This window comes from Fulmarus glacialis, unplaced genomic scaffold, assembly GCF_000690835.1.
Source record: "Fulmarus glacialis isolate BGI_N327 unplaced genomic scaffold, ASM69083v1 scaffold7354, whole genome shotgun sequence".
In the NCBI taxonomy this organism is placed as follows: domain Eukaryota; kingdom Metazoa; phylum Chordata; class Aves; order Procellariiformes; family Procellariidae; genus Fulmarus; species Fulmarus glacialis.
Window position 1 is genome coordinate 23981 of NW_009206006.1, and position 14401 is coordinate 38381.

A 14401-nucleotide genomic window follows, 5' to 3' on the forward strand; every position below is an offset into this window, starting at 1 on the left:
AGTTGTAATCTGCAGTCATTGCCTCTATGCATCTTAAATATGGCCAAGCACAAACAGTGATGCACTTGAATGACTAGTAGAAACACTGACTCCCTGGCTTCTTTCTGAAAACTTTCTGACTTTTGTTTAAGGTGGTTTTGTTAAGTAGGATGAATTGTTTTCTTCCTAGGAGTTAGGGAATATAGACATAGTGTGTCTATCTAGACATCCTATGATGAAAGAAATTACCTCAGCATTTGGATGGTACCATCTTTCTACTTATCATTTGCAGGTGGAAAGAAACCTCCCTAAGTTCTTCATTAGGAAAGAAGCTTTCAAATAGCAGGTAGAACTAACAGTTCATACAGTTTAACACTTAAAAAAAATTTGGGAATAAGAGATGGGAACATGCATCTTGCCTTAATTTTCAACAATGGGAGTGTTGAAAAAAATTTCTGAGATTGCCACTTAAGTGTAGAGATCTAAAATTCCAGAATCAAATACTCACAGAATTTAAGGAGCTTCTAACTGAAGTTCTGGCCCTTTTTATGATACTCGCTAAAATTTACATCCAGTATCTGAGCATTCTTAAATTTTTGAGAGAGTCTGGCTCTGAAATTTTTGCCGTGACCTCATTTAGCTATTTGTCAAAGCAACAGAATATATGACTTGAGTAGACTTTACAGTGAGCTAGAGCAAAATGGTAATCAGTTCAATTTTCAGTCCTTCAGTACATGCATTTTCAGTTTTGTCATGTGTAAAAAGCTGAATAAATAAAAAGAAAGCAATTAATAGTCAGCAATAGAGATGTAATTTTAGTTTACTTTATGATCTGTGGACAGTCACTCCAGGCTTTTGCTTTCCTCTTGGCTAACGCAAGCCAGGCTGGTTCTGTTGACACTGGGTTAGCATCAGGTGTAGAGAATCTCTTGGTCACCTCCTTTGCCAGTGGGGTTGACGGAACAGAATCTGAAATTTCCACTGTTTTTGATGGGGTGGGGAGGGGAAGAGAAAAAAAAACATTAGTTGAACCCTGTACTTTGCAGGAATCTAGAGATTTCACTTCTTTTCTGTGAAGATGTTCTGACCTAACATTTCATACTTATTTCCAACCCTTTTAGTTAAATCTTACTTTTTATTGTATTTGCAAAATAATCAAGCGAGGAGCTGAGCTTCCTTTTTCAGAGGTGACTCCAAGTAATGTAACTCACAAAAATAGGGACAAACTTTTCAGTCTGAGATCCAGAGAAAACATTTCCAATTCGCCAGTTGTCTTCTTTACATAAACTATTTTAATTACATCTGCAATGTAGCAAACAATGGGAAATAAAGCTGGATTTTTTTTTCTCTTTGGTAATGCAGCTGCTGAACACGTGTAACCCAACTCTATTCAGTAGGATTTAGAGTGCCTCTTCAGAGTTCTTAAATAAGCACAGAGAAGAAAGCAGTCCTATAGTTTTCTGCCTCAGTTAACCACTCCCATGAGACTATCCTAAAGAAGAAATGAACCAGCTTTCTCCAGTAGCTGTTTGTCACATTTTCTTTAAAATAGTGTATTTAAGACAAACAGCTGCCTCAGCAAGAAAATGTGTTGAATAAGCAACTGATTTTTAACAAGGAACTTTACAGAGCAGAACTGTAGAAGTATATTGTAGAAGTCAGGTGGGAAGATTGTTTAATTCTGGGACAGTGAATGCCCTTGAAGGCAGTCTGGATAGAAACGAGTCCTATCTGAAACCTATGGAGTAACTCTAAAAATCTTAATTACAAAATAATTCCTCACTAATCCCCCCTTACACATTTTATTTTTTATGAGCCAAAAAGCTTTTTTTTGTTAAATGTTCATATTCAGTCCAAATTAGTTTTAGTTGCATTTCATTTTCAGGTTTTAAATTTTTTAAAAAGCTTTAAAATTGCATGGATGGCAAAAATTGTTTCTTTTTCTTTTTAAAACATCTTTAATCATGTATTTTTAGCTATAAGTAAATGAACAGTAGGAGCAGCTATTGCTGTAGACAGACACTTTGAAAAGCTAATTATTTTAAAGGTTATGGTAATTTATGCTATTTTAAAGGTTACACCCTCTTAACAGTTCCTGTTGTACAAGACTCAAGTGCAAGTCTGAAATATACCAACTTCTTCAAGTTTTGGGTGTTTTTTAAATGACCTTAGAGGAAGACTCAGCAAACTTTTATTTTAAACATGTTCTAGCCTGGTCTTCTGCCTTAAATGCTCTCCTAATTGTGGGAAACCTAAATCAGTGTCATCATCCATAAACAACAAATACTTGTATGTAGCATATTTGTATAGTTGATAATGGCTAAAAAAAAAAAAAAAAAAAAAAAAGGAAATCCAGTCACTATTTCCTTCAGGGCCAACACAGTTCTGTGCCTTCACTTTAGGTAACTCAAAATTGGTAATTCCTCCTGAATTTCCTCCCGAAACTCTCATTCTAGTGCAGATAGACAGACTGACCAAGGATAATTGGGTTTTGGGCCTTCTTTGATCTAATTTGACATAATCTATTGTGCTAGAGTTTGATTTCTGCTAGAATTGACCGTGTACAGCGTAACATCATACTGCTGAATCTTTTGGGGTAGGGCTGCAACAGACCCCTGTTACAGGTTGACAGGAATGCTGTAACTCTAAAACCAGTTTGGACACTGAAAGCAGGGTAACAGGGAGCATGAAAGTTTTGGGCAATCTATGTGAGATCTTAGAATGGTTTGGGTTGGAACGGACCTTTAAAGACCATCTAGTCTAACCCACGATCTTGCAAGTAAAGTTCTCAGGGATATCTGCACTGGCGTGCAGCTGCAGTGTGGACATGCAGCTGCCCAACCAACTGAATATAGGCATGCATGGGGTTGTTTAGCTTGGAACGGTCTGTAATGCAGGAGTAGCACTGTTTTAGCTTTTACTATTACACATCAGATAAATTAATTACCTCATTGCTTTCAGTTGTTGCATTCCATAATTCTTGACTTGGAGTGGTACTGAATAGATTCAGCCGATACGTGGATTTACTTTCAAAGCAGCCCACACTGTTTACTGTGCAACTTGTAAAAAGGTTTCTTCGACACCTGTCTGTACTCTTCTACAAAACCTTTTGCCTAGGACTAATGTTGGCTAGAGAAATATTCAGCAAGTCTCTATTTCAACACCTTACAGCACCCCAAATATTATGCCCTTTGGGGAAGTATTTATTTCAATGTGCCTGCCTTTTGAATATGTAATTGTTTCAGCTTAACTGAGTGACAGATAAAGTAGTAGGTTCTGGTTCCAACCTTCCATACCAAATACTTGACTGGGAGGGAGAAGTCCTCAATTCAAAGTGACAGGCTACCTTCAACTGAATTGATTAGTTTTTCCATTTTTGAATGAAACGAGACTACTCATTCCAAATATTCTGGGGTGAGTATTTCTCCTTGGCAAACTGGGAGGTGTGGGAACACAATATGCTTCATTTCCTACACACATACACTTTGCAGAAGTTAAGTATCATTCCCCCTCTGTGCTAACCCCCAACCTAAAGGCAAAACAGTACCGCAACTGCAATATACAGTAAATCAAATCCCTCTAATGTGCATTAGTCATGTTCCAAAAATACTGTTGGATATGGCTTGGGGAGACAGCCTGATTTTTTTAACTTGAACTGGGGCAATTCTAAGGAAATGCAGTAGTGCAACCTTGATAACCTGGGGAACCTGATAAAAACCTGTTAAAATTACGTACTTCCAGCATAATGGCCAGCACATGAGACTGGGACAAGTTGCGTTGTTCTGTGCTGAAAGCAAATGCATTTGTAATTCTAGGGGTAATATATAAGGGGGGAAAAAAAAAAGCATTCAGTCACTTTCTCCAAAACATGCAATACCATTTCTGAAGTGCTTGATTCCTAGAGTAAATCTGAATTTCTCACTGTACCTGTCACAGAAGTTGGAAGGGTGTTCGACTTTTTTAGCTGCTCCCTTCTTTCTAGTCTTGACACAGCAGTCTCAATTTTCTTCTCCCCTTCTTGAGGTGTAGTTTTCTGCAGCGTGCTTGTTTTGCTGCTGCTGCTTTTATTATCTGACTGATTACTTACAGCAGCCTAGAACAGAGAAGAAAAACTGCTAAATGAGAAACATCTGTCGTAGTGGCTACAAGTAAGAGATGTCACACTTGATGCTTTCATTCATCACCTGCCCTTTCCTTAACCTTCCTTTTTCGCAAAGACTCAAAACATGCTGATACTTCTAAAACTAACAGTTATTAAAGACTGTAAAAAAAACCCCACAAAGTTAAATTTATCATGTCATTTCAGTCAAAATATTGAACAGTTTGAGCCAGCCCTACCTGTTAAATACAGCACTGACACACAGTGTGCAACTTTACGCCCACTGCTGTTTTCTTCCGCCAATTATCTATGTAATTATGCATGTGTCCATCAGAAATTTGGGTCTCGTAACAAACATCAAAATATACTTAGTTATCCACATAATCTCCCTTTTTACCATCTGTGGTATCTATATACAGCATCACTGCTCGTGTAGCATCACTTCTGTACTGTAAGTAGAAGTGTTTTTCTTACTAATAGAAAACCATGAATAGTAAATAGCTATTTAGAGAACAGGAAAGAAGTGATACTTTAATTCAGTGCCTGCTTTAGGCATTTGGATGTTTCACATGACGGTTCGTTTCTTTCATTCGTCTACATTTTATCCAAATAATACATGTTATGATAAAAATAAATTCAAACTTACTAATATTCACCTACAAATGAGTATTCCAGCTGTTACTCCACAGGCATTAAGGCTTAACGTCTTATTTACTCAAGCCTTGAAAGAACCATGGTGCATACAATTTTTCTGTTCCATCACCTGTGCAGTGGTCGTGCTTATGATTGCCATTAACCACCACCTGATATTAAGGCATCACAGTTTACACTAAAATTGCCAAACTACTGCACAGTATTTTCTCCTGGAGGTCTCAGTTTTGCAAAAGGGAACTCCAGACTTTCAGACTACTTTTTACTCACTGTCATTTTAGCTTTTATGAAATCTTACAAACCAAACATTAAAAAAAATTCCCTTTCACATAATAAAACTAGCTAACAGTTATAATTATGGTATCAGTATTTCTAATGGGCTGGTTTCTAAAGATTGTTTACATTTTCTTTAGCCAGCTTCTCTGCTTGCTTCGCCTCTCTGGCTTGCCTCCTCTCTTCCCTCGTAGCTTGCTGCTCACGAAATCCCTTTTGCTTTTGCAGCGCTAATGTAATCCAAAGTGGTTGTGAAGTTTCGACTTTTTCCATCAATTTAGAGCCATCTAAAGAGTGCCTGCTCTGGAGGACTGGTTTTTCTGAAAGAAAACATGAAAAGAATTGGTTAAGTAGTGCACATCTCTTGTCTCAAGCAAATGAGTACAACTTCTCTACCTTGTGAAAACTCTGGAGCTAAGCCCATTGAGTGCCGTGCCATTCAGAGACCTTCGTGGACTGTATGTCAAATCCTGAAACTGTTTTTATGCCTCAAGAATAAGACCTAATTCAACACACTCCTACAGCTGTCCAAATTTACCCTTTTTTATGAAAAAGCCTACCCCAGACTCTTAGAGCTATAGCCTAATTTACTACATATTTAACTGAAAGTGATATGTATGCATTGATTGTTTACACCTCTGATGAAAGGGATCCAGCCACTACGTACTGCAGTTCCCTGATTTTCCAGCCGTATTTAAGGGAAGAAGTCCAAACTTCAGCCAAATAAAGGGCACGGAAATTATGTACTCTTATAAATGCAGCCCCTCTTAAAAAATGTTTGGGTTTTTTTTTTTTTAATTTTCACTTGAGCATTTGACTTTCTGTACCCTGCATGAAATTGGGGCTAGCATCCAGTATAGAGCTGTGAGAGGCAGGGAGCAGCACTGGGGTGCAAAGGTGCTCCTGCAGAGCTCTGTGAGCTCAGAAACCCTCAACTGGCCCGGGCCCTGCTCTCCCAGGCTGGCAGCTGTGCCTCCAAATAGTTTCCATAAATCCTCATTTAAAAATGGAAGTGAAAGGAAAAAGTGTAAAAAATTGGAAAAAATAAGCAGCAGTTCCACTGAGATACAGTTTTAGATGTGTCTTGATGCTTGCAAAATTCAAGAATGGAAAAAAATTGGGATTTCCCAATTAAATGTTGAATTCCTGCCTTGCTCTTTTGAGTGTCCTTACGCCGAAAGGGTAGTTTTTCCTCTTGTACAGAATGTTACTTCAGGACAGAGGGGCTTTCAACCCTCCTCTGAAGAGCCGCTATGGCTACTGTAATTGTTTCTATTACTGAAGAGTGCCTCTGAAATGCAGACTCCTGTGCCCAGCTATATTCAGTTAGATAGAGAATTTGCCCAGGATAGGCACTATAAGGGGACCTAGATCTTAATATTTTTTTAAGCTAGATAATATTCTCCTAAAAAATAGAAACAATATAATGTAAATTATAAAAACGATTCCCTCTGCTCTGATGGAACACAGAGTCCATCCTCTGACTAACTAGGTAACATCTGTAGCAAGGAAAACACACACACACTTCAGTTACCTCCTTGAAGTTAACGTTCTTAAGCAGGTCACCCTGGTCACGCTGAGTTTGTGTGTTTCTGAATTGACCTGCAGGGATGGGAAGTCCCATTCATTCAGACAACCCTAAGCAAAGTAGTGGTACTCCACAAATAACATGCCAGGTAAAAATTCTAACTTAAGACCAAATGTCTTCCTCTGGACTGCCAGTATCTCATTTTGGAAATGCAGACAATAGCTAAATGACCTTTGAAAAATACATACCTTTCTTCAACGGCTCAGGCTTTTTGTCATTTTTTTCTCTCCATGGAATACTTATAGATGGGAAAAACGACTTCTTTTCTCTGATTTCTTCCTCTTCATTTTTGTACTCATTGGATGGTGTGGGGTGCACTGCATTTGCTCTGTCTTCTTTTCTCCAGCCACCTTCCGATTCAGCTTTAACCAACCTTTGCCCTAGCGTATCAGCTAGGTTTGATCGGTTCATTTTAGAGAGAGGAGACGATGGTGGTGTCTGGCTGGTGGGCTTTGGAGCTAAAGCAGGTTTCTGTGGGACCAGTGACTTGCATGCTGGTTTCTCATGAGAGGGTAAAGCACTCTGTCCGGTGGCTGGTGGGACCACTGGTGTGCCTGCTGGTTGTGCAACCTCCGCCACAGTAACTGAAGAGCCTTTTGAGTCTTTTAAAATACCAGGGACGTTCACCCTCCTCATGCCAGGGGATGTACTCTCTTGTGGAGCAAAAACAGAGGATTCTTTCTCATCTTCTGTTGTAACTAGTGGGTCAGGCACGCCATCAAAACTATCTCCTGCACTGTATCTTTTCTTTTTCCTTTGCTCTGCCTGTTGATCATAATGGAAACGTAAGGAGTAGTTTGTCCTTCGTAACTTTATCCCAAAAGGAGAAACATTTTCTTCTCCGTTTGGTGCTGGTTTATCTGCTTTTTTTGTGCTGTTATTCTGCTGATTTTCCAGAGCACCGGGAAGTTCTGCCTGGGGTAATTCTTTACCCGGAGAATGAGGAAAACTTGGAACAAGGAAAGATGGAAGATCTTTTGCAAATTTACAGCCTTCTGTATTGTCTGTCATTTCACTGTGGGTTTCCATTTTCTCCTTAGCCTTTTCAGCTAAGTTACCTTTAAAAGCAGAAGCCACATCCTCCTTCAAATCGGCGGATGAGCCAGTGATTCTTCCCACAGCCACTGTTTCATTGCCTTTTGCCGCACTTACATTCTCAGCATCTGAACTGTTTTTTGAAGCTTCTGAAAATTTCTGCCATGCTGGTGTTATCGAGAACTTTGCATTTGCAGAGAGGGTTTTCCTCAGGTTACCATGGGGAGCACCCCGTCCTCGGGGTGTCCAGTCATCACTGTGTCTGCAGACACTTACTCGGTCTCTCTCGTTGTATTTGCTGTTTTCTGCGTTCTTTAGGATCCTGGAGCGGATAGAAGCCCACTCAGCTAGTACGGCCTGGTTGTTCAATGTCTCTTGTGCATATTTCATTTTACTGCTGCTGGGTTTGGGATCCTGGGGTTTTTTCTGGGCCTTCTCTGGTGAAGGAATTTCCACATTTTTTCTCTCTTCTGTTAAGCCAAGTAACGACTTACAAGCTGTGTCCTTTATCTGGTTCAGGTTAACTGCTGTGCCACACAGCTGTGCTCCAGTAACCAAAATAGCCGTGTGGGGTACACACACAGATGACGGGAGTGTATGAGAGCCCCTGCTGGAAGCGTGCATCCTGCAGTCTTTGACGGATGGAGAAGAGAGTCCTGCTCCTTTGACGGGCATGACCGGACTCAGATTTACTTTCTGAAATATGATCTGTTTATCTCCAGAAGACACTTGAAATGTGAAGGGTCTGGATGCAGTTTGTCTTTCATCTACCTCTTGCCACCTAAGTTCTTCCCCTATTCGCTTTTGTTCCTGAGCCTCAACTTCTCTCTTCAGTTTCTGGGCTAGGACTTCTTCTGATGTTTTATTCCCTTTTTCTGGCTGTTTGAGTTTTTGGGATCTTGATCCTTCTTGGAGCTTCTCTTCTATTGGATGCCTGTCAGCCCCTCCAGAACACAACTCATCCTTGTCCTGTTGCTGTTCCAAGGATTTTTCTTGTTGGTTTTGCTGAAGATTTTGTCCTTCTGTGTCTACCTTCTGCTCTTCCAGCTTGTTCCATTCTTGTTCATTTTGTTCCTTTTGCTGCTTCAATTCATCTTGTTGCAGACCCTCTGCACTTTCCATGTGCATTTGTTTTGTGAGCTTGTGTTTTCTCTGCTCCTCACGTTTCTTTTTCTTATCCATTACTTGCTGGGGTTGTTCCTCCTCTGTCTTTTCTCCTTTCTCCTTCAAATGCTGCCTTTGTTCCTCCTGTTTCTTCTGTTGTTTGAGGCTCTCAGCTTCTTTCTCCTGCTTCAGTTTTATTTCAGCTTCTTGAAGCTCTTTCTCTTCTAGCTCTTGTCTCTGTTTTTCTTCCATATTTTGTTCATTGAGTTCTTTTTGTTCCTCCAGCCAACTTCTTTCTTCTTCCTCTTGACACTGTTTTTCAGTCTCGTGTTGCCTTAATTCTTCCAGCCCTAGCCTCTTCTGCTCCTCCAGCTCTCGCCTCTGTTTCTCCTCCAGCTCCTTGCGCCTCTGCTCTTCCCATTCCTGACGCTTCTGCTCCTCTAGCTCTTGCCTGTTCTGCTCCTCTGACTCCTGACATCTCTGCTCCTCCCGTTCCCGGCTCTTCTGCTCCTCCAGCTCTCGTCTCTGTTGGTCCTCCCGTTCCCGGCGCTTCTGCTCCTCCAGCTCTCGTCTCTGTTGCTCCTCCCGTTCCCGGCTCTTCTGCTCCTCCAGCTCTCGTCTCTGTTGCTCCTCCCGTTCCCGGCGCTTCTGCTCCTCCAGCTCTCGTCTCTGTTGCTCCTCCAACTCCTTCTGCCTCTGCTTCTCCAGCTCTTGTCTCTTTTCAGCCTCCAGCAGTCTTTTCTCCTCTTTACGGCATGTTTGCTCTTCTATTTTCAAAGATGTCTCTCCTTCAGGGAGATTCTGCCTCCTCTCTTCTTCACGCCTTCTCTCCTGCTCTTTTTGCATCTGCTCAAGTTCTTGGCACCTTTGTTCTTCCATTTCTCTTTGTTCTTCCATTTCTACAATCTGCCTTATCCTTTCGGCCTCAGAGATCCCCCAGCGATCTTCAATTCTTTTCTCCTCTGCCAGCTGAAGCTGTTTCTGCTCATCTCTGTTCTGGATTAGCTTGTCTGCTATGATGTGTCCATTATAACCTGGGTATCTGTCTCCATACAGCTGAGTTTCTAGGTCCTCTGGTTCAAATTCTGTTATTGTTAAACTTTGTGATCCCTAAAATTGGGAGACAATTTTGGAGTTATTCAATATTGCCTATTGGCTTGTTATTCTTTACAGTGAACAAACAATCAGTTGCAAATGCAAAACAGCTTTTTTTTTCTTTTCCAAAACGATGATTTAGATCCAGAGCCAACTCACCAACACACCCACCCCAATTTATGGATCACATCATCATATATCCCATGCCTCTCACCTATTTGGATGGTAGCCTTTAAAAGAAAGAAAACATCCCAACAGCGATAACAGTATAATGCTACATATTGAATCACCATTTGCTGTACATGAGCTAATCCAGATTGAGACCTGCCATTTCAAATTTACAGAAGCCCGAGGAATAGAGCACAAGTTTCATATGCCTGTTCTACTACTTAGAACTCCATCCTTTAAGCCTGAAATAATTAGCACCGGCTTCAGGGCATTGTTTTGCCAGTTCTTTCATGGCAAATCTAGCTCTTACTTGCAGAGACAGAAGCTGTTGCCTGCAGAAAAGGGCTCTGCAACGCTAGCCAGGAAAGAACACTGCTCAGGGAAACACAATTTGGTTGCTTTTCACGAATCCTGAGCCAGGATATCTTCTTCCATTAGCTCTGCTGAGAGTCCAGTTCTATTGCAGGAACCGTGGGACCATGCATGGACAGGGAACCTAGAGCTCCCCAGCAATACTGTGCTGTACTGTCCCGAGGCACATACTAACTGCCGACCGCTGGTTCTCCGTCCTTGCCCCACAGCCCTGGCATGCGGGTGCAATACCTGCAATAAACTGAACACAGATCTTCTTCAGAGCTTACTCCTTGTCTCTGTAGGGACACGGTCTGAAGATGAGCTGCACCTGAAGAGTGCTTCCCAGCACTTTCCTTCAGGAAAACAGCTCAGCTAATGCCCCGTCTAGCTATCATTTGTTGAGCCATCATTTGGCTCCAGTTAAACATTCTGTATATACTAGAGGCTTAAAATTAATTTCTTCATTGCAAGAATGATAAATGCAAGTACAATGGTGCAGAAGAAAGGACAGTGGCCTCTCCTGAACCCTGTATTAGTTGAATAGTCTTGTCCCATTTACAAGCACTGGTAAGATGTCAGGATAAAAATCAAAACAGCCATGCAGTAAGTGTACAAAGCAAGGATTTGATAATTCACTCTAGCTATAGCAAGAGCTGCGTTACTTAAGTATTATTCTTTCTTATAAGACAATGATATTATCACTGTCAGAACCCATGCCAGTTTTAGAGAATCTGTTTTTTCCCAACCAAATTTTGCACTATATGATTGCCTATACCAGAGCAGTGGCAGATATCCTTCAGACCTTTATGACCTACATTTTTTCCTAGAAAAACGAGAATCAGAAAACCCTCCCAATGTAAAATCCTAGTGGAAGTACCTCAGGTGTAAGTAGTATTTGTCTCAACTGGCCATATTAAACCTTCTTTGCATCTTCTCTCCAGCTAGGGTTTCGTCTTTAGGTTTCTATCTTGATTTCAAGACAAAATGAAAGAAGCATGCATTTTGTTTTGCCCTGAAGACACAAGATTTGTCGAAGAAGCTTTCAATAGCTACCTCTAACAGTGTTCATCACATCGTTAGACAGTCCCCTGTCTATAGCTACTCCTGGTGCACTCCTTTGCGGTTATTTTGTACCCAGCTGCAAAAGCAACCCCCCTCCTCCCGCTATTTGACCAGTGATTCAATACCTTTGTTAATCTCTTGTGCTTTCTTGACATCCTCTGCTTTTTTGGCTTCACTGACAGCTTGTGTTTAGCTGCACTGTTGTCTAGACGAGCAACAGCCTGGGGAACTGCATCCAGATTGATTGTTTCAATTGTGCCAGAACAGGAAAATTGTCTTTTTGGCCGAGATGATTTGACTGGAGTGACCTGTTTGTATCACAAACACAAGAAGCTATTATTAAGCTATTTGTTCATTTAAATAAATAAATAAATGAATGAATAAATCACACACACAAAAAAAAGCCTTTGCAGTTTTGAATTCAAAGGAGTTATTAGCAGAAAAGATTTCAAAGCCTGTTTTTCCATTATACAAGTCATGAACTTTGGACATGAAAGTTACAGCTGTAATATTTTCCTATTTCCAGTACTACATGTTTTTATACTTTTCACTTAAAAATTACTTACATTCTAACTGAAGTTTTTTCACAGTTTAGCTCCGCTCAGAAGTTGTTGAGAATGCGAAGGTCAGAGGCAGAGTTTTAAGCAACGTCAAACACTGGGACATTTTAAAGTTTGCTTACTGTGGAAGAAATATCTACCTCTTTAAATAATTTAGATGATACACTTTAGGCAAGAGCAAGTCAGATTGACTTATCTAATCATTATAACAGAACAGCTACAGAGCTGTACTATCTGCATGGGAGATGACTATGGTATTGGATCTCAGACTGGCACAGTGCCTGTGGAAAACCGTCCCTCCACAGTCATGTGGAGTTGTCCAAGCTAGCACCAAAGAACGGCAAAAAATAAAATAAGACAATACTGGCTTTGATTGGTGCTTTTTTCTCTTGCCCTTCAAATACTTAGGTTCAGAAAGTGCAAATACAAAGTGATTTAGTGAGACTCCTCTCATGAATAAATACAGTGGACTGTATGTCTAGACGTGTAAGAGTGAGCCTGTAATCAGTGTCTCCTGTAAGTGACTGAGCTGTCATCCTGAGACTGGTATTTGGCACAATCCAAGTGGAAAAAGAAGGCAGAAAAAAAAGAAGGGAGAAAACATCTTCTGTAAGGAAAGAAAATCACATACATTTGCTCTGTAATCTTCCCAGGTTAAACGTATGCTAATTAGGGAACCAATTACTTAAAAGCTGATGGGACATTTTGCATACGCTTATTGAATTACATGTAGGCATAACAAAGTAGTAGAAATACTTATGAAAATTATGGCTCTGTGATTAATACATCAAATGCAGGAATAGAGACCGAGTTCTGCTGTTCCCTGCAATCAACTCTTACAGATTTCTCAATCATCTTAGTTATTGCTTATTTACTAACCCCCAAACTGCATAACGTTCACAAAATCTTGGATGATCACGGAACAATGAAACGTGTATTAAAGCAAAAACTGACTGTCAGGCTTCTAACAAATAAAATTACAAATTAACTTGGTGCAAAGCGAGTGTAAAAGTTTTGTTACCTTTTCTTCCACTTTGTGTCCTGTTCCAGGCAAATTCATTGTTCTCAACAAATCTGGGGTGTCAGTGGACTAGAAAACAAGATTACCACAGCTAGATATTAAAATGCAAAGGATCTAATAAATACGGTTCAAAGGACTTGTGAAATCATGCATGTTAGAGCAAGATTTTTACCCTGTTTCCTGTCACTGCAGGATTGATGGATAAACAATTCTTGTTCCTAAATGCTATAAGATTCTTTGCTGCTCCTTGAATCACTGCTGTCTATACAGAAGCAGTTGCTGCTACAAGACACTACAAAAGGCAAAACACTCACGCCTCCTTAGCAAGATAACCAGCTTCCAAATAAAAAGAAAGAGCACAGCTTTGTAGGATTTCAATCAGCGCTTAATAACTTTATTTTCTCCTGACCTACACCTAAGGAAAAAAAAAAGGAACCTGATGAGGCATTACCTCTGCTGCAGAGAGTTTCAACTCCAGATTCTTGATGACTCCTCTTCTTGCAAAGCAAACCGGCTCACCCAGAGCAATGGGAGCCTATCTGTCAGTCACTAGGACTCCTTAGCTACCGTCCCTCTCCTAGCCATCTCACAGGAGGGGATTTTTAAGGCGCTGGGGTTGAAACAGCATTCATCACACACAGGAATATTGTTTTTAATCATTATATCACAGTATTACTTCATAACCTAATGAATGTTGGGATCCCATTACACCAGGTGCACATGATTATTAGTATAAAGCCTAAAAAATCAGCTTTACAAATAGAGGTTAAAAGAAACGCAGAAATCTTGCCATCGATCCAAGTTACTCAGTCGGGAAAATCAAAAGTCACAAAGCAACGCCGGAAACCTGTTTGAAGTAGAGCAGCACCATGTGGTCCTGGCCACCAACTCCTGACAGAAGCCACCCCGTCCCCCCAGGACCTATGCAGATAAACACGCAGAGGAGTTACAAGGCCAGCAGCAGAGACAGGAGCAGAAACCAGGCAAGCTGCCGTGCACCAGAAATCTCTGACAAAGCAGGTAATGAGTAGCGCACAGTAAGAGAAAAGGAAAGTAGCGAGTGCTCTGGCTGACCCTGTGCATGTAGCGTTGGTTTGTTGGTGTCTGCAGTCTCCTCTGAGTAGGGATGTTCGCTCCTTCAGTATTTGGAAAAAGAACTACGCAAAGGGGCATTAATTTTGTTTTCAAAACACAGTATTTAAAAGAGTAGGTTCTAAGAACTGAATCTCTCCCTCCTTATACACGAAGATACTCTTCTGGTTTTTCAGTGCTTGAATTATTTTCTCCTTCGAGCTGGAGGTCACTAGGTGCTCCTGCAGGACCCAGCAAGAAGGCTGTCTGCAGAGAATGCACATTGGTATCAAACACAGAGTCTCGCCTAGTACCAGGGTACGTAGCCAAAACCTGTCCAC

The 14401-nt window shown here is 40.8% G+C and overlaps 1 protein-coding gene across 1 annotated transcript in view; it reads right to left on the bottom strand.

The window, feature by feature from the left end:
* Window positions 1-299: 299 nt before the first annotated feature.
* The window catches only part of KIAA1211 (KIAA1211 ortholog), a 42141-nt gene continuing 28039 nt past the window's right edge, over window positions 300-14401 (bottom strand). Inside the window, exons 4-9 of the mRNA XM_009575587.1 lie at window positions 12990-13058; window positions 11534-11716; window positions 6779-9839; window positions 5132-5322; window positions 3907-4072; window positions 300-960 (exon numbers count right to left, since the gene is read on the bottom strand). Coding sequence (XP_009573882.1) covers window positions 800-960; window positions 3907-4072; window positions 5132-5322; window positions 6779-9839; window positions 11534-11716; window positions 12990-13058 — 3831 coding nt within the window. The 3' untranslated portion in view covers window positions 300-799. The remainder of the gene's footprint in view (window positions 961-3906; window positions 4073-5131; window positions 5323-6778; window positions 9840-11533; window positions 11717-12989; window positions 13059-14401) is intronic.